Source organism: Castor canadensis, chromosome 12, assembly GCF_047511655.1.
Source record: "Castor canadensis chromosome 12, mCasCan1.hap1v2, whole genome shotgun sequence".
NCBI lineage: Eukaryota > Metazoa > Chordata > Mammalia > Rodentia > Castoridae > Castor > Castor canadensis.
In genome coordinates, this window is record NC_133397.1 from 80,553,847 (window position 1) to 80,568,367 (window position 14,521).

The window sequence follows — 14,521 nt, forward strand, 5'->3', positions numbered from 1 at the left end:
TTTGCCAGGGACTGGTCATAGACAGCAATTCTTCTTCCTTACACCTCCTGTGTACTTGGGATAACAGGCACATGTCACCATACCTAGCTTGTTGGTTGAGATGGGGCCTTGCTAACTTTTTGCCTGGGTTGAATCTCCATCTTCCTGATCTCTACCTTCTGTGTAGCTGGGATTATAGGCGTGAGCCACCTCACCTGTTCCTGTATTTTCTTTCTTCTTTTGGGGGTGGGACTGGGGTTTGAACTCAGGGCTTTGGGCTTGCAAAGCAGATGCTGTACGACTTGAGCCATAATGCCAATCCATTTTGCTCTGGTTATTGTAGAGATGGGGTCTTGAGAACTATTTGCCTGAGCTGACCTCAAACTGAGATTCTCTTGATCTCAGCTTTACAGGTAGCTAGGATTACAGACGTGAGCAGTGGTGCCAGATGTTTTCTGTCTTACTTACATTTTAGCAACATTACTTCGGTATGTTATACAAATAAAAACATTTAGGTTGTTTCTGTTTTTTATTATTGACAGTGAATTTGTCTCTCTGCATAACTGTCCTCACCTTTCTGTTTGGGTATATTTTTTATATATTTTCCTAGGAAAGGTTCTCAGAACCCAATTGGAAAAGGGATGGGAAAAGTCCCAGATGCATATTATCCACTTTCCTTTCATGATGGGAATATACCTTTTGTCCACGCACTTATCTTTGAGAGGCTTAGTTGAAGTCTGTCTTCCTACTGATTTCCTGCTTCACACTAGAAGCTTCTTTGCTCTTCCTTCTTTCTAGATCCCGACTTTGATTGACCGGATGCTTGTATCGTCCAACACAAAGACTGGGGCTGCGGGAGCAGAGGCGTTGTCTCTCCTCCTCAAGAGGCCCTGGGACCCTGCCGTGGGGGTGCTTTCTCATAACAAACCGGTAAGTTGTATGCTTAGGCCTTAGAACCTTGGCAAGAGGATAATAAAAGGCTTACTTAACTTTTTCCATTAATAACTTGTTTTTTTGTTACATAGTTTCTTAAGCAAATGATCATTGGTTGCGGGGAGAAGTGTATTGGGATATAGTCATTGAGAGTTTATGGATGAACATCTTTTACTCAGTGGTTCTTGGGTGGGATTCTTTCTCCTCAGAGCAAACTCCCTGGCTCTCCTCTGATTCTCATTGCCTCCTCCGGCCCGTCCAGCTCTGTGTTCCCCACCTCACGCCGCCACCGATTTTGGCAGTCTCAGCTCTCCTGCTTAGGCAAGGTATGTGTTGGGGCAAGAGGAACTCTCCTGGGTGGGAATATAGTCTTGGAGGATGGAGGATTGAGGATTGCAAGAGGTGGTCAATGTGTTTGAGCCCAAATGTTCATACCCCTAACTCGTCTTTTATTTGACATTTGAATGGTGTTTGTCTAAGGTTGAAGGGATTCAGGGTAAGTTAAGCAGAATTAAAAGATTTGAAACTTAACCACTGCTGACATGGACGCCCCTTGTTTTGTTTAGGTCATCCCTGTAGCCACCCATCTGCTGAACAATGGCAGTGGGGTTGGTGTTCTGCAGTGTCTTGAGCACATGATTGGGGCAGTGAGAAGCAAAGTACTTGAGGTGAGAATGCCCTTGTTTGAGTTCACTGTGGTACACCCAGGATCTGGGCTTTTTTCCACCTATCTGTGGCCTCCTGTCTTACTTGTTTTTTCTTTTCCCACAAAGATTCACAGTCATTTCCCACACAAACCCATTATTTTGATTGGATGGAACACAGGAGCTTTGGTGGCCTGTCATGTAAGTTATTTTGATCTTATTTAGAGTTCATTAAGAAATTGGAGGTTGTTTTGGGATATAATACTGCTGTTACTACTGATGGCTATCATTGAGTTCTTCACTGTGTTTTAGTTCCTAGATAAATGCTTTATTTGTATAATTGCATTTTAAACAGTAAAGGACAAACTTTAGCTTTTAACTTTATCATGGAAAGTTTTAAGCAGAACAAAATCAAGAGAATAGTAATGAGCTCCTTGGGCCCCTCACCAAGCTTTACTGGTGGTCAGCTCATAGCCAGGCTTATTTTGTCTTACCCCTTCCTATTTTTTTCTCTCCCCCAGGTTATTTTGAAGAAAGCCCGAAATGTATTTCATTTACACATGTTTCAGCATAAAAAAATGATTCCTTTTTTCTCCAAACATAAGTAACATACTATTCTCCCATCTAAAAATTAATAATTGTAGTAGGTACAAATTAATAGCTCTGGAATTTGATGTGTTCATTTTTGGTCCCTTTATAAGACATCAAGTGACAAGCCCCAATTCTTCTATCTAGTCTAGTTGAGTATGATACCTAGAGTGATGAGAGAAAGAAGGTATCTTCTTATACTCCCTATTCCCTGGTAATCCAAAACTCAGTCAGTCACTCACTGCTTCAAGAAATCAGGGATTTCTGGGAGCTATCTCTTAACCCCAATGGAGAGAGATTTTCTCCAGTTAAGGGAGAATGGCAACATTTGTACACATGTGCATTCTCACTCACGCTGTCTCCCCTTCCCTCCTCTCCCCTCCCCTACCTTCTCCTCTCTTCTCTCTCTTTGCCCCTCTCTCTTCAGTGCTAGGGATGGAACTCAGGGCCTTGGGTATGGTAAGCAAGGGCTCTATCACTAAGCTACACCCCTAGCCCAGTATCATTTGTGTTCTCTTAGTTATATTTATTCCTGAAGGAGAAAAACAGTGAGAAGGCTGTGGTCTAGGTGTTAACAGGATTTCATCCTATGGTTCAGCCATGTGCTGGAGTCCTTTTCTAGGCAGTGGCTACTTGTGGGAAGTATGTCTTACGTTCTGTACTTTTACTGTTGCCACCAAGGCTGATGTAACTGGGGGATTATGACAAGGGGAGAAGAGGTGGGACTAGGTAGAAGGTCTGGGCCACCCCTGGATTCTGGGTAGGCTGAAGTGTAGTGAAGTCACTGCAAATGGTGTCATTTTTTTACAGGTGTCAGTAATGGAGTATGTCACTGCAGTTATCTGCCTGGGGTTTCCCCTACTTACTGTGGATGGCCCCCGAGGGGTAAGAGTGAGGTGAAGCTGGCTGCTGAGTCACTGGCAGTGGGAATGGGGAACAGCGGGAGTGTGTGCCCCATCCAAGTTGGGGTGAGGTACACTGTAGATGCATAGCTGACTTCAGTTCTTCCTGAGGATAAATTGACCAAATCTAAAACCTTCATCTGTTTTAGGATGTGGATGATCCCCTCTTGGATATGAAGACTCCAGTTCTTTTTGTCATTGGTCAGAATTCCTTACAGTGTCACCCTGAAGCCATGGAGGACTTTCGGGAGAAGATTCGAGCTGAAAACAGCCTGGTGGTGGTTGGAGGAGCTGATGATAATCTCAGGTGGGCAGGTTCCCCCAGATCTTCAAGAGAGCATGATACAGTGCTAGAAAAATGCCTGCGACGTAGTGGTGTAACTGTAGACTAATCTGGCATGTAAAAAAGGTGTTCTTTTGTTTTGTTTTACATTTTAATTTCAGATTTATAAAAAGTTGTAAAACTTGTTTTAAAAAAATGTGCCATTCACCTGGATTTCCAAATGCCAACATCTTATATAACCAAAGTATGATTCTCGAAATGAGGACATGTGGAAATTAACACTAGTATTATAGCATTATCAATCTACAGTTGTCTTCCTAAATGTCCTTTTTCTGGTCCGTGATCCAATCTAAGATCACACATTGTGTTTAGTTGCCAAGTCTCCTCAGTCCCTTTTAATTTGAAGTATTTCTTAGTCTTCGTATTTCATGATGACCTTGACATTTTTTATTTTGTAGATTCTTCAGTTTAGGTTTTTGACATTTTCTTCTGATTACATTGAAGGTGTATATTTTTGGCAGGAATGCCACAGAGGTGATGTACATCCCATCAGGTGATACCTGATGTTAATTTGCTTTATCTCATGGTTAAAGTAGCTTCTCCGAGGTTCTCCGCTATGAAATTACTATTTTTTCCTTTGTAAGTAGTTACCATGTGGGGAGAAGAAACTTTTAAGACTCTGTAGATACATTCTTTATCATCAAACTTTTACTAGAGTAGGCATTTTAAAAATTTTTATTCGTTACTGAGGAGGAATGTTAACATAGATGTTATTTGTAGAAAGCCTCATTTGATATATTTTGGTGTATAAATACACCCAGAGTTTGAGAGGGGTTTTAGGAAGATGATTTTGGTCATTGAGACAGCTATTCTTCCCCTTCAGGGCTGGGGTACATAGGATCTGTAGTTACGTTTCCATGAAATATAGTGAAAAAAAAAGGTTGTCTCATTTATTTGGCCTGTTTTTTTATATACACTTAATCTGTGAGTGTGTGTGGTACTGGAGTTTGAACTCAGGGCCTCACACTTGCTAGGCAGGCACTCTACTGCCATTCTGCCAGCCCTGTACACTCAGTCTTAGAGATTAAATTTCACTTGTGTGTTTTAACTAGAGAGCTAAGAAAGTACCTGCTTCTAGTTGTCTTCCTAGTTTCCTACTTCCTACTCAGATGTTTTGGAGGAATCTTTCTGGCCTTTGTCATTCATGCCAACTTGTCTTTTGATGCTGAAGGCAATGTTTTCATGTAAATACTTTGTTATCTACAGGGGGGAATAGTGTGTGTTGAGATGCCATGGGGGAGTAGAGAGATAGGAATTCTGTTTTGATTTTTTTTTTTTTTTGATGGAACTGGGGTTTGAGCTCAGTGCTTTACTACTTGAAGTATATCTTCAGTCCATATTATTCTGGTTGTTTTGGAGATAGGGTCTCTAGAACTATTTGCCCAGGCTGGCTTTGAACTGCGGCCCTCCTGATCTCAGTCTCCAAAGGTGAGCCACTGGTGCTCAGTGAAACCAGGGATTTTTAAGGCGAGCATTCAAAGGGGAATGCAGCTGAATGAGGTCATTTTCTCTTCTCTCTTTAGAACTAATGTGGGACCCCCTTTCTTCCCCTCCCACTAATCCAGTAACCTCAGAGTTGGAAGCTTAATATTAAGAGCCTCTCTATGAGGCCCTAGCCATCCAGGTAGAGTTTACCTGTTAAGCCAGAGGTATGGGACTTCTGAAGTGCACAGTCCTAGGCACCTTGCTTAGTTCTTTATGTAGGTCATCTTGTTTAATCCCCACAATTCTCTAAATGAGATATTATTATTCCCCATTTTGGAGATGTGAAAACAGACTCAGAGAGCCTGAGGGCTAATGTAGTCCTTCCCAGGCCTACAAAGTTACACAGAGGAGAAATCCATTATTTCCATGGGATAGTTAAAAAGTAAACATTTTATCTTTTTTTTTGGTCACTTAGAATAAGCAAAGCAAAGAAGAAAGCGGAAGGATTGACTCAGAGCATGGTGGACAGATGTATTCAGGTAAACAGTTGTCCCATGTGTTTTTCCCATCTAAGCCCTCCTTTCTATTGCCTTTTAGGTTTGGTCTTGCTGGCAGCAGGTGCATTTGCACTGAAGTAGGAGGGGGTATCTGCTGGGCCCTCTGTAGGCCTGACATATAAACAAAAGAAAGGGGGACGGGGAGAAAAAGTAAAGGAGAGGTTAATTGAGATGTGGGTGAGGCATTGGGGTGAAAGGGCCTGCTGGAGGAGGAGTAACATTTACCCACTCCAGAGTGCCTTTCACAGAGGCACATGCTAGTCTTCTCCAACCACAGCCTCTCAGAAGCATGGTTTTTGTGGAGCTTTTTGTGTGGGGAAAGATTAGCATATCTGGAGGCTCTTATTCTCCAGAGGACTAATAGGACTTGGCTTCTTTTTATACTAGGATGAGATTGTGGACTTTCTGACTGGAGTGCTTACTCGAACTGAGGGTCACATGGGCTCTGACCCTCGGGATCAGGATGCTGAGAAGAAAAAGAAGCCCCGTGACGTGACCCGAAGAGACTTGGCCTTTGAAGTCCCTGAGCGAGGCAGTCGACCTGCTTCTCCAGCTGCCAAGCTGCCTGCCTCACCCTCAGGCTCAGAGGTAGTGTAGTCAGGGAGGGAGCACTTTTGCTGGAGACTGAGGACCACACAGTTGCCTCCTTAGCTCCCTTGGGATGCCTGGAAGTTCCAAGGGACATGCTGGCCGATGGCTGATTCCAAACAACATGGACTCATCTCTTGGCCTTCTCACTCTGCTCAGGATCTCTCCAGTGTGTCAAGCAGCCCCACCTCCAGTCCCAAGACCAAAGTGACCACAGTGACTTCTGCCCAGAAGTCTAGTCAGATTGGGAGCTCCCAGTTGCTGAAGAGACATGTACAGCGGACAGAAGCTGTGTTGACCCACAAACAAGCCCAAGGTATAGGCTTCTGGCCCAGCAGCCCCACTGGGTTTCTGTCTTCTGGAGCTGATGTCATGTAGCAGTTGGAAAGTATTATATCTGTAGCTTTTTCCAGGGGAATGTGAGAGACACCCTTTCCCACATTCCTGTCTAGACAAAATTAGGTTGAAATGAATCCCAAGGGTTGTGTGTTAGTGTGGTTTTGTGGGCTCTTAGTTACAGCTTTGTCTTGATGTGCTGGAGACATTGAGTTTGTAAGCTGACTATATGCATACTGGCCCAAATTTTTTAAAATGGCTAATTGGGGAAGCTGTATCTTCTTTTGCTCTTAGCACTGCCAGCTGCTACTACAGTCAGGGTGATTTACAGATTGAGCATACAGGGTGGTTTTATTCATCGGGTTCTAGGGTATCTCACTTGGTATCATGCCCTTTCTTCATTTTACCCTTGAAGAGTTAAGATTCCCACACTGGAAATCACAAAGTTGATTGGGGTTCTGTAGTTAACTTGTAGATGAAGCTGGGAAATACATGTATAGTTGAAATTAGGGTTTTGGAGAACTACAAGTACTATGTGAGGAGCTATAGAAAAGGGAGAGTTCATTGGGTTGAAAGAGAAGCTAACAGTGAGTGACTTTGCTCTTCTCCCCCCAACCACACATACATATGTATACTATGATCCAGGTGGGTGGCCTTGAGCTAAGGCCTCTTGGCCAATGGTGTTTGATAATAAACCCAAGAACATTTGTTGTCTGAGGTTCTTGAGAATGGGATTGCCTAGGAGGAGACAGTATCCCATGTTGTCAGGCAGAGGATGTTTGATCTACTCATGGTTGTTTTTAGTGGAGCCAAAGAATCAGAACGTAAACCCAGGCCTCTTGTGAGATTGCTCATAAGAGTGATGCTGATAAGTAGTAATATGAATGGGTATGCAGGCAAAAGAAGAGACCAGGACCCTAGTGTTTGCATGGATGCCCTGTAACCCGGCTCTTATTGAATGGTGGTCACAGTCAAGTTCTCCATGGGCAGATGTTTGATGAAGACAGAGCTAGCTTTGCTTCTAGACAGCCCGGATATTCAAGAAACCAAGATGTTCTGGAAGCTGATTGGTAAGCTGGGTTGAAACTGGGACACAGTGTTATGGAGGACAGCAAGCTGCCATAGAACCCTGGCTTTAGCAGAGCAAATGAATAAGCAGAGAATAATAACTAATACAAACAGAGCCCTTAAAACATGCTATGCCCTCTTGCTCTTGACTTGCCCTAGCAGGTTGAGTCATGACAACCACCCCATGAGATAGGTATGTGTTATTATCTTCAGTTTATGAAGCTGCCACATAGCAGCAGTAACCTCAGAAAGAGCCCCTGTTGGCCATTTTCATCTTTTTCTTATTTCCACTCTCTCTGCTTTCTCTGACTGCCTATGATTCTGTAATTCTTTCTGATTCATTCCAGCACAGTTTGCTGCTTTTCTGAAACAAAACATGCTGGTGAGGAAAGCTCTTCCTCCTGGCACCTCCTCCTGTCTCTTTGGTGAGTATTGCTTTCTCTCACCTCTTCATCCTGGGTTTGCTGCTTTTCTTCCCTCCTTCTTACCTTCCCCCCATCACTCTTCTCTGCTGTCTATCTGGTTTCTTCCTTTTCTTTCTATGTCTTCTGTCTCCTAATTCTTTTTGTCAACTCCCCTTGCTTACTCTGTAGCCTTTGCTCTTTCTCTGTTCTTTGTTTGCTTCTCATGGTGTTTTTCTTTTTTTTTTTTTCCCTCTCTTATTGTAGTTATTTGACTGTGCTTCTTGCCTTTGCTTCTCCTTTGTTTGCCTGTGACCCATTGTCTGTGAACCTGAGTTTCCTTTTCTGTTTTCTCCCTTTCTCTGTTCCTGTTTCCATCCTAGCTGGTATAAGTATACCAGCCACTCAGTAGCCACTTCCCTTCCTCCTCTGACTTTAGCCAGCACTTTTATATCCTAAGCAGTCCTTCTAGCTAGTGATTGCTTGACTGTGGCCCCATGCCAGGACAGTCCCCACCACCCTAACCTCCACCCCATTTTCATGGACTGCTGCTTTCCTCCCCTCCCCCAGCCCTGCTTGCTGGTACTAAGAGGGACTAAGGAGAACTTCTAGGTATAAAGAGAGGGAACCTAGCCAGGTGTGGTGCCTACCTATAATCTCAGCTATTTGGGAGACAGAGGCATGAGGATCATGAAATGTTGCCAATAGCCAGCCTTGGCAACATTAGTGAGACCCTATCTTGAAAACAAAATATAAACAAAAGGGCTAGGGGTGTGGCTTAAGCTGTAAAAGTGCTTGCCTAGCATGCTGTAGGCCCTGGATTCAAACCCAAGTAAGCCTGAAGGCTAAGTTGAGTACAGAAGGCTTTGCTGTGTGCATAATGAGTCTGTTTGAGTTAATGGAGGGGGAGACCCATGTGTGAATAGATGGCGTTTCTCGGTATTATACAAATAACCTGGGGAGTAGGTCATGCATGGACCACTGCTTCCCTGTTACTTTTGGGCAGGAGCTGTTAAATTGCCTGAGCTGAGATGGTCCTTACCTAGTAGCTACTGAGCACCAGCCTGAAGTCCTGGTGACAATCCCTCTCATTGCCTCCATTTGACATTCAGACAGACTCTCAACCTTGGGTTTTTAGGGCAAGGGATACTTCTGGAAGTCCTGTGAAAATTTGCAGAGGACTAGGTGGCCCACTCCTCCATGTGTTCCTCAGAGAATGTTTTCTGCCCCCTAACTGTGGAATGATGGGGGATGGGCTGGCTCCAGGAAAATTACCACATTCTTTGAGTATGGGAAGGGCTGTTTAGAGGCACTGTGGTGGTGAATCCTCTATTTTGTGTTGTTACTGACCTTTTCTAGTCAGGCTTACTGGGTCTTCTATCTTCTTGTTCCCAATAGCTCAAGATCCCTTCCCTTCCAACTCTAGGACAGAGTGCTCAGTGGGGTTGGAGCTATCCTCTGAGAAGGGCATGGTGGGGGCCTGAGGTAGAACTGTGAAGTATGGCCTCATATGTGGGATATGGCCCTCTATGTTGTTTCCAAATGGCTGTTCCTTGCTGGCATTGACTGGCAGTGTTTTTGAGGCTTTTTTGGCTTGTGGAAGATTTCACCTCAGCTCCATCTCTTAGTTCCTATTTCATCAGAACCAGTGGAGGAATCAGAGAAGGAGGAGCTTAGGGTCCAGCTGAAACGGCACCATCCCTCCAGTCCTCTTCCTGGCAGTAAGACTTCCAAGAGACCGAAGATCAAGGTATCCCTCATCTCCCAAGGGGATGTGGCTGGAGGGCCTTGTACTCCTTCCCAGGGAGGAGCCCCAGAAGGTGAGTCTTTCACGGCCTGTTCAGTAAGCTGACCAGCTCCACCAGGCACACTCCGTGGACCCCTCAGAGGCTGCTCACCAGGCAGGCAGCAAAGGCACGAGGTTGCTCATGCTGGGAAAGTGGGTAGTGATCTTGTCTGCACAAGATCTGGGAGGCAGCGTATAGCAGCATCTGTAGAGCCATTTGGAGCACCATAATTTTTTTCTTTTCAGAAAAGCTTAGAAAATGGAAGAATAGAATTAGACATGTGGCTCGAGTGGTAAAGTTCCTGCTTTGCAAGCACAAAGCCCTGAGTTCAAACTCCATTCCCACCCAAAAAAAAAAAAAAAAAAGGAAATGGAAGGATAAAATAACTTTTCCTTTTCTAACATAGCTATTCTTTTTTTTTTTTTTTCCTCCCTTCATCTCTCAGTCTTTGCCCATAATATCTTGCATTTAGTCTGGGTTGTGGAACTCAGGTAGGGACCAAATAATACTGACTGGTGGCTTTTGGGTCTTTTGTTTTGCAGTGCCAGGAGGGAAGCCCATCACTATGACACTGGGACAAGCTTCAGCAGTGGCCAAGGAACTCACTGGACTTCTCACCACAGCCAAGTGAGTATGCTCTGTCTCTAGTCCCTTCTTTCTCTTCACCATTTTCTGGTTCATTTAGTATTTCAGGAAGATGGTAGATTCTGATATCTGTCAACTATAGGATTCTGACTTTTGTCTGATTGGGATCTTTGTCTTTCATTTGGATCAGCTCAGAATTCATTACAGAGCATCTCTGGCTTTGCTGTAAGGTCTGAGTTCTTGAGGATTGACTTTTAGGAGGATAGAGGTGGGGTTCAGAAGCTGGAAGAAAGAAACTGAAGGTTCTAGACTGTGTCCAGTGTTAAAAGCCTTTCTGGGGCCCGCTGTGTGTTGTTAGAGCTTGCTGCTCTCTGACCTTTGGACGCAAAGTTCCTTTCTTTGTTTCCAGGTCAAGTTCTGAAAGTGGAGTTACAGCCAGCCCAGCCCCAACGCTGGCCTCCGGCAGCACCACACCTAGTGCACTTCACACACTCCAGAGCCGCTTGGTGGCTACCTCTCCTGGCACTTCCCTCCCAGGTATCTTGTAGCCCATTGTCCCCCCCTCTCAGTAAAGTCTTTTTGGACTTGCTGGAGGGTGGTCTTAGTCACACATCCTTGGAGCTGGGTCTGGAAGTGTGCCTCTAGGCCTCACAGTGGTCCTAAAGGCTGATAGGAAGTTGGAATTAGCTTGGGTGGAGGGAATTCCTTGGCCTTTATATCTGCAGTGAGCGGTGGCTGTACTCTCTACTATAAGGATGGGAATTAGATGATGGTGATACATGCATTTAGTATCATTTTGGTGCCTTAAATACATATAACTGAATAAAATTGGAAACGGTGCTATACTGGACATTGCGCTATACTGGACATTAGGAAAACAAGGTGTTTTTTGCCTGTGCTTGCCCCTCACTTTCTCCGACCCCACCCTGCATGGAAAGGCTAGTTGCCCTGAGCTCACTGGGCTTGGGCATTATAGATGTCCTTTTCCTTCAGGAAGACCTTTCTCTGTGCCTTGAGGATGACGAAGTGTGGGTAAGGTGAAGTGTAAGTCAGATATCCAGAATCCATTTAGCTTCAAAAGTCCTTCCTCGGGAAGGGGCTTGTTACATTACATTTGTGAGGCTAGCCTTACATGTTTTCATTTTTTTCTGTGATAGGGAAGATCCAACCGTCACTGGGGTTTTGTAGAATCCCAAGGACATCAGAATGACATATCAGTTGACAGATTCTTTTAGCAATATGTCCTCAGAGTTCTTGCTTTAACTTTTAAAAAAGGGTTCATTTTCTCATTTCCAGTCAGTTATTCTGAGTGAGACAAATCACTCATTTGCCAGTGACCTTTTAAAGAAAAGTTGTCATTTTGTTAAAATACTATACTGATGCTCAATCTAAATTTGAGTGAACTATGTTTTAGTGTATTTATAGTGTACTCAGTTTTCTAAAAATTAAACTTTTTATTTGCATTTAAAAAAGAAAATAAAAAAAAAGAGTCCCTCCTCTTTCCTGGAAATAAAGGAGGGGAATTTAAATTTCTGAAAGGTGGAATTCAAGTTCTCTTTGGTTTTTCCTAACAGGACTGGTGGTTTGGAGCAGGTTGGGATGTGCAGAGCGAATCCAAGGCAGTGTCTGACATAGCACCTTTCCTCAAGTGGCATCCACTGTGTGCGTGCCGGGGGAGCCCCTCCTGGTGTCTTTCTGAGGGCAGGGGAATGTCCAAGGGCAAGGGCTTGGGTTGAGTTTAGTTGGTGATGGTGGACAGTGTGGCTGCTCATGGGTACATGTGAGTGATTGGCTTGTGCTGATACATGCCATGTCCTCTCCTAGGGGCCACATCAGCCAGCAGCCTCCTCCAGGGCCTCAGCTTCAGCTTACAGGACATCAGCAGCAAGACCTCTGGCCTCCCAGCAAATCCCTCCCCAGGGCCAGCCCCACAGGTGCACATCTGCCTTCCACTGGGTTGGGCAGGTGCAGGGAAGAAGACTCCTCAGCTTAGTTGTTTTGGTAGGGAGACTGGGTCTGGAGTCAATGTGTCAAGGACAAACAGCCTTCTAACTACATAGCCAGGGAGCTGCCAAAAGTTAAGGTGCATCATTTCCTATATTGCCTTTGGCAAGTTTCTTGACCTCTCTATTTTGTTGCCTTGTCAGTAAAATGAGGTAATAATAGTAGTTCCCTCATTATTGTGCGGATTAAAGATGATGTATGTGCAAAATGCCTGGAAGAGTACCTTGCATGTAGTGGGCATTCAATACATGTTAGCCGTTAATAGTATGCTGTGGGCCCTCCAAGCTCCAATGTTACTGTTGGGCAGCAGCTTCTGATCACCTGGGCTTGTGTGTCCAACAGGCCACCAGTGTGAAGTTGCCCACCCCCATGCAGAGCCTGGGTGCCATCACCACGGGCACAAGCACCATTGTCCGTACCATTCCTGTGGCCACCACTCTCTCCTCCTTGGGTGCCACTCCTGGTGGGAAGCCCACAGCCATTCACCAGCTGCTGACTAATGGGGGCCTCGCTAAGTTGGCAAGCAGCCTCCCTGGCCTGGCTCAGATCTCTAACCAAGCATCAGGTGAGTCTCACAAGAACTGTGGGGACTCCCAGATCTGGGTTCTTCCCCCACCACCTTCCCATCTCATGCGGGCAAGGTCTGAACCTAACCTCATAGGGTCATGGCATTGATCTTTGGATTCAGCTGTGGGCCCATCCCCCTAGAGAGGTCTAGAGAACACAGGCTGTTTTCTGCTGCCTTTCAGATTGACTGATAGAGCATAGATGACCCAGCTGGGGAGGAGCCCAAAGGGTATGTTATGTGGGGAAGAATTTTTAGGAAAGGACAGTTTGTACAGAGTAGAGGCTATGACCAAAAACTCTGCTTCTCTCTCTTTTTCTCTCTTTCTTTCTCAGGCTTGAAGGTCCCCACCACCATTACTCTGACACTACGTGGCCAGCCAAGCAGAATCACCACGCTGAGCCCCATGGGCTCAGGAGCAGCCCCTTCTGAGGAGGCCACCTCCCAAGTGCTGCCTCACAGCTCACAGGTGAATCCATTTGGAAATTGGCTGTAAAATGAAATTTTGGGGCCAGCTCACTGACTAATCAGGGGAGCTGCCATGCCACTGCACTGGACTTGTAGGCAGACTAGATTCAAATCCAGGCTGTGGGGTTTGTAGCTTTGTCACTTTGAGCAAGTCATGGACCTCTTTGAGTCTCTTTTTCTGTAACACTCCCTGGCTGTTGTGAGGGTTAGATATGTAAATATTTGGTTGTAGCAGTGGCTGATGTGTAATATTTCTTTGTACTTTCCCTCTCCTTCCCTTTCTCCTCCCATTCTTGGTTGTGAGTACTCTGACTAATGACTTTCCAGTACTGTGCCTTCCCAGACCTTGGCATTTATTAATGTCTTTTTAGGGCACAGCTAGGTTTTTATAGCTTCTTCCCCAGAAAGTCACTATCATTCTTCTTACATAACCTGATTTCCATTGTGACCTTTTCAAGTAAAATGATTTTAATCTTAAAAGGATCCTCTGAGGAACCAACCAAAGATTGGAGGTTAAACAAACAGACAAGCAAAAAAATTACTCCAGTCCAATACTGAGTGACCTCTTTTTCAGTAGGCACTCTTTGAGTCAGGCCTTCTTGTGTATGGAAAAGTGTTGTGCAGGCTGTATAGCTTGGGAACTTGGATACTACTGGCAGGCGACAATTCCTAACCCATTCCCCAAATCCTTCTGGGTCTTCTAGTTAGGGACAAATGCTGTGTGGAGGGAGATCAGCGCCTAAAAGTCATTGGGATCATAGCTACCTTTGCTTGCAGAGGGGTAGAAGTGCTCCCATTTCTTCATTTTACTCATTTTTTAATTACAAGAGCAATTGTGTTTACTTTAAATTATTCAAGCATCATAGAAGTAACATAATTTAGAAAGTGAAAACTTCCCATGGTGCTGTCCCCACAGATAATACTCACTGTATATCATGTTTGACATGTTCCTATTGGTTACACAGAGACCTATCCACATCATGTCAGAGGCTGGCTAGTATTTCATGGGGTGGGGCATGAAAGTGTACCTCACTACCTCCTTTTAGGTAGAGGGTTATGATATGCTTTGGTTTTTGATTCTGTGAACACCTTTGTTCACAATTCTTGTGTCTGAGACTAGTAAGTAGAGGGTATGTGCATTTAACATTCAAAATGTTTTACTTATTTCCACTTGTAGTCATAGTGATAAGGATACATGTTTTCCTGTGTCTTTGTTGGGGGTGATGTTTTGCTTTTTTTTGGCAGTACTGGGGTTTGAACTCAGGGCCTCACATTTACTTACCAGGCAGGTGCTTAACCACTTGAGTCACTCCATCAGCCCCTTTTTTTAGTCCTAGGGATTGAATCC

General features: G+C 44.6%; 1 protein-coding gene across 10 annotated transcripts in view; it reads left to right on the plus strand.

Moving 5' to 3' along the window:
- Positions 1-14,521, plus strand: part of Kansl3 (KAT8 regulatory NSL complex subunit 3) — a 57,218-nt gene that overhangs the window by 18,452 nt on the left and 24,245 nt on the right. For 6 of the 10 annotated variants that reach the window (XR_012439808.1, XR_002212052.2, XM_074050215.1 and 3 more), the window contains 16 exons: positions 778-909; positions 1,122-1,238; positions 1,479-1,580; positions 1,686-1,757; positions 2,955-3,029; positions 3,196-3,353; positions 5,290-5,353; positions 5,759-5,959; positions 6,119-6,275; positions 7,711-7,788; positions 9,393-9,584; positions 10,094-10,178; positions 10,546-10,673; positions 11,961-12,070; positions 12,483-12,705; positions 13,041-13,174. Coding sequence is in view for 8 of the 10 variants with exons in the window: in XM_074050215.1 (XP_073906316.1) it covers positions 778-909; positions 1,122-1,238; positions 1,479-1,580; positions 1,686-1,757; positions 2,955-3,029; positions 3,196-3,353; positions 5,290-5,353; positions 5,759-5,959; positions 6,119-6,275; positions 7,711-7,788; positions 9,393-9,584; positions 10,094-10,178; positions 10,546-10,673; positions 11,961-12,070; positions 12,483-12,705; positions 13,041-13,174 (2,028 nt within the window). In the remaining 2 variants the exon portion in view is untranslated. Of the gene's footprint in view, positions 1-777; positions 910-1,121; positions 1,239-1,478; positions 1,581-1,685; positions 1,758-2,954; positions 3,030-3,195; positions 3,354-5,289; positions 5,354-5,758; positions 5,960-6,118; positions 6,276-7,710; positions 7,789-9,392; positions 9,585-10,093; positions 10,179-10,545; positions 10,674-11,710; positions 11,799-11,960; positions 12,071-12,482; positions 12,706-13,040; positions 13,175-14,521 lie in introns of those variants that run through there. The other 4 variants (XM_020158647.2, XM_074050217.1, XM_020158648.2 and 1 more) reach the window with 4 other exon arrangements.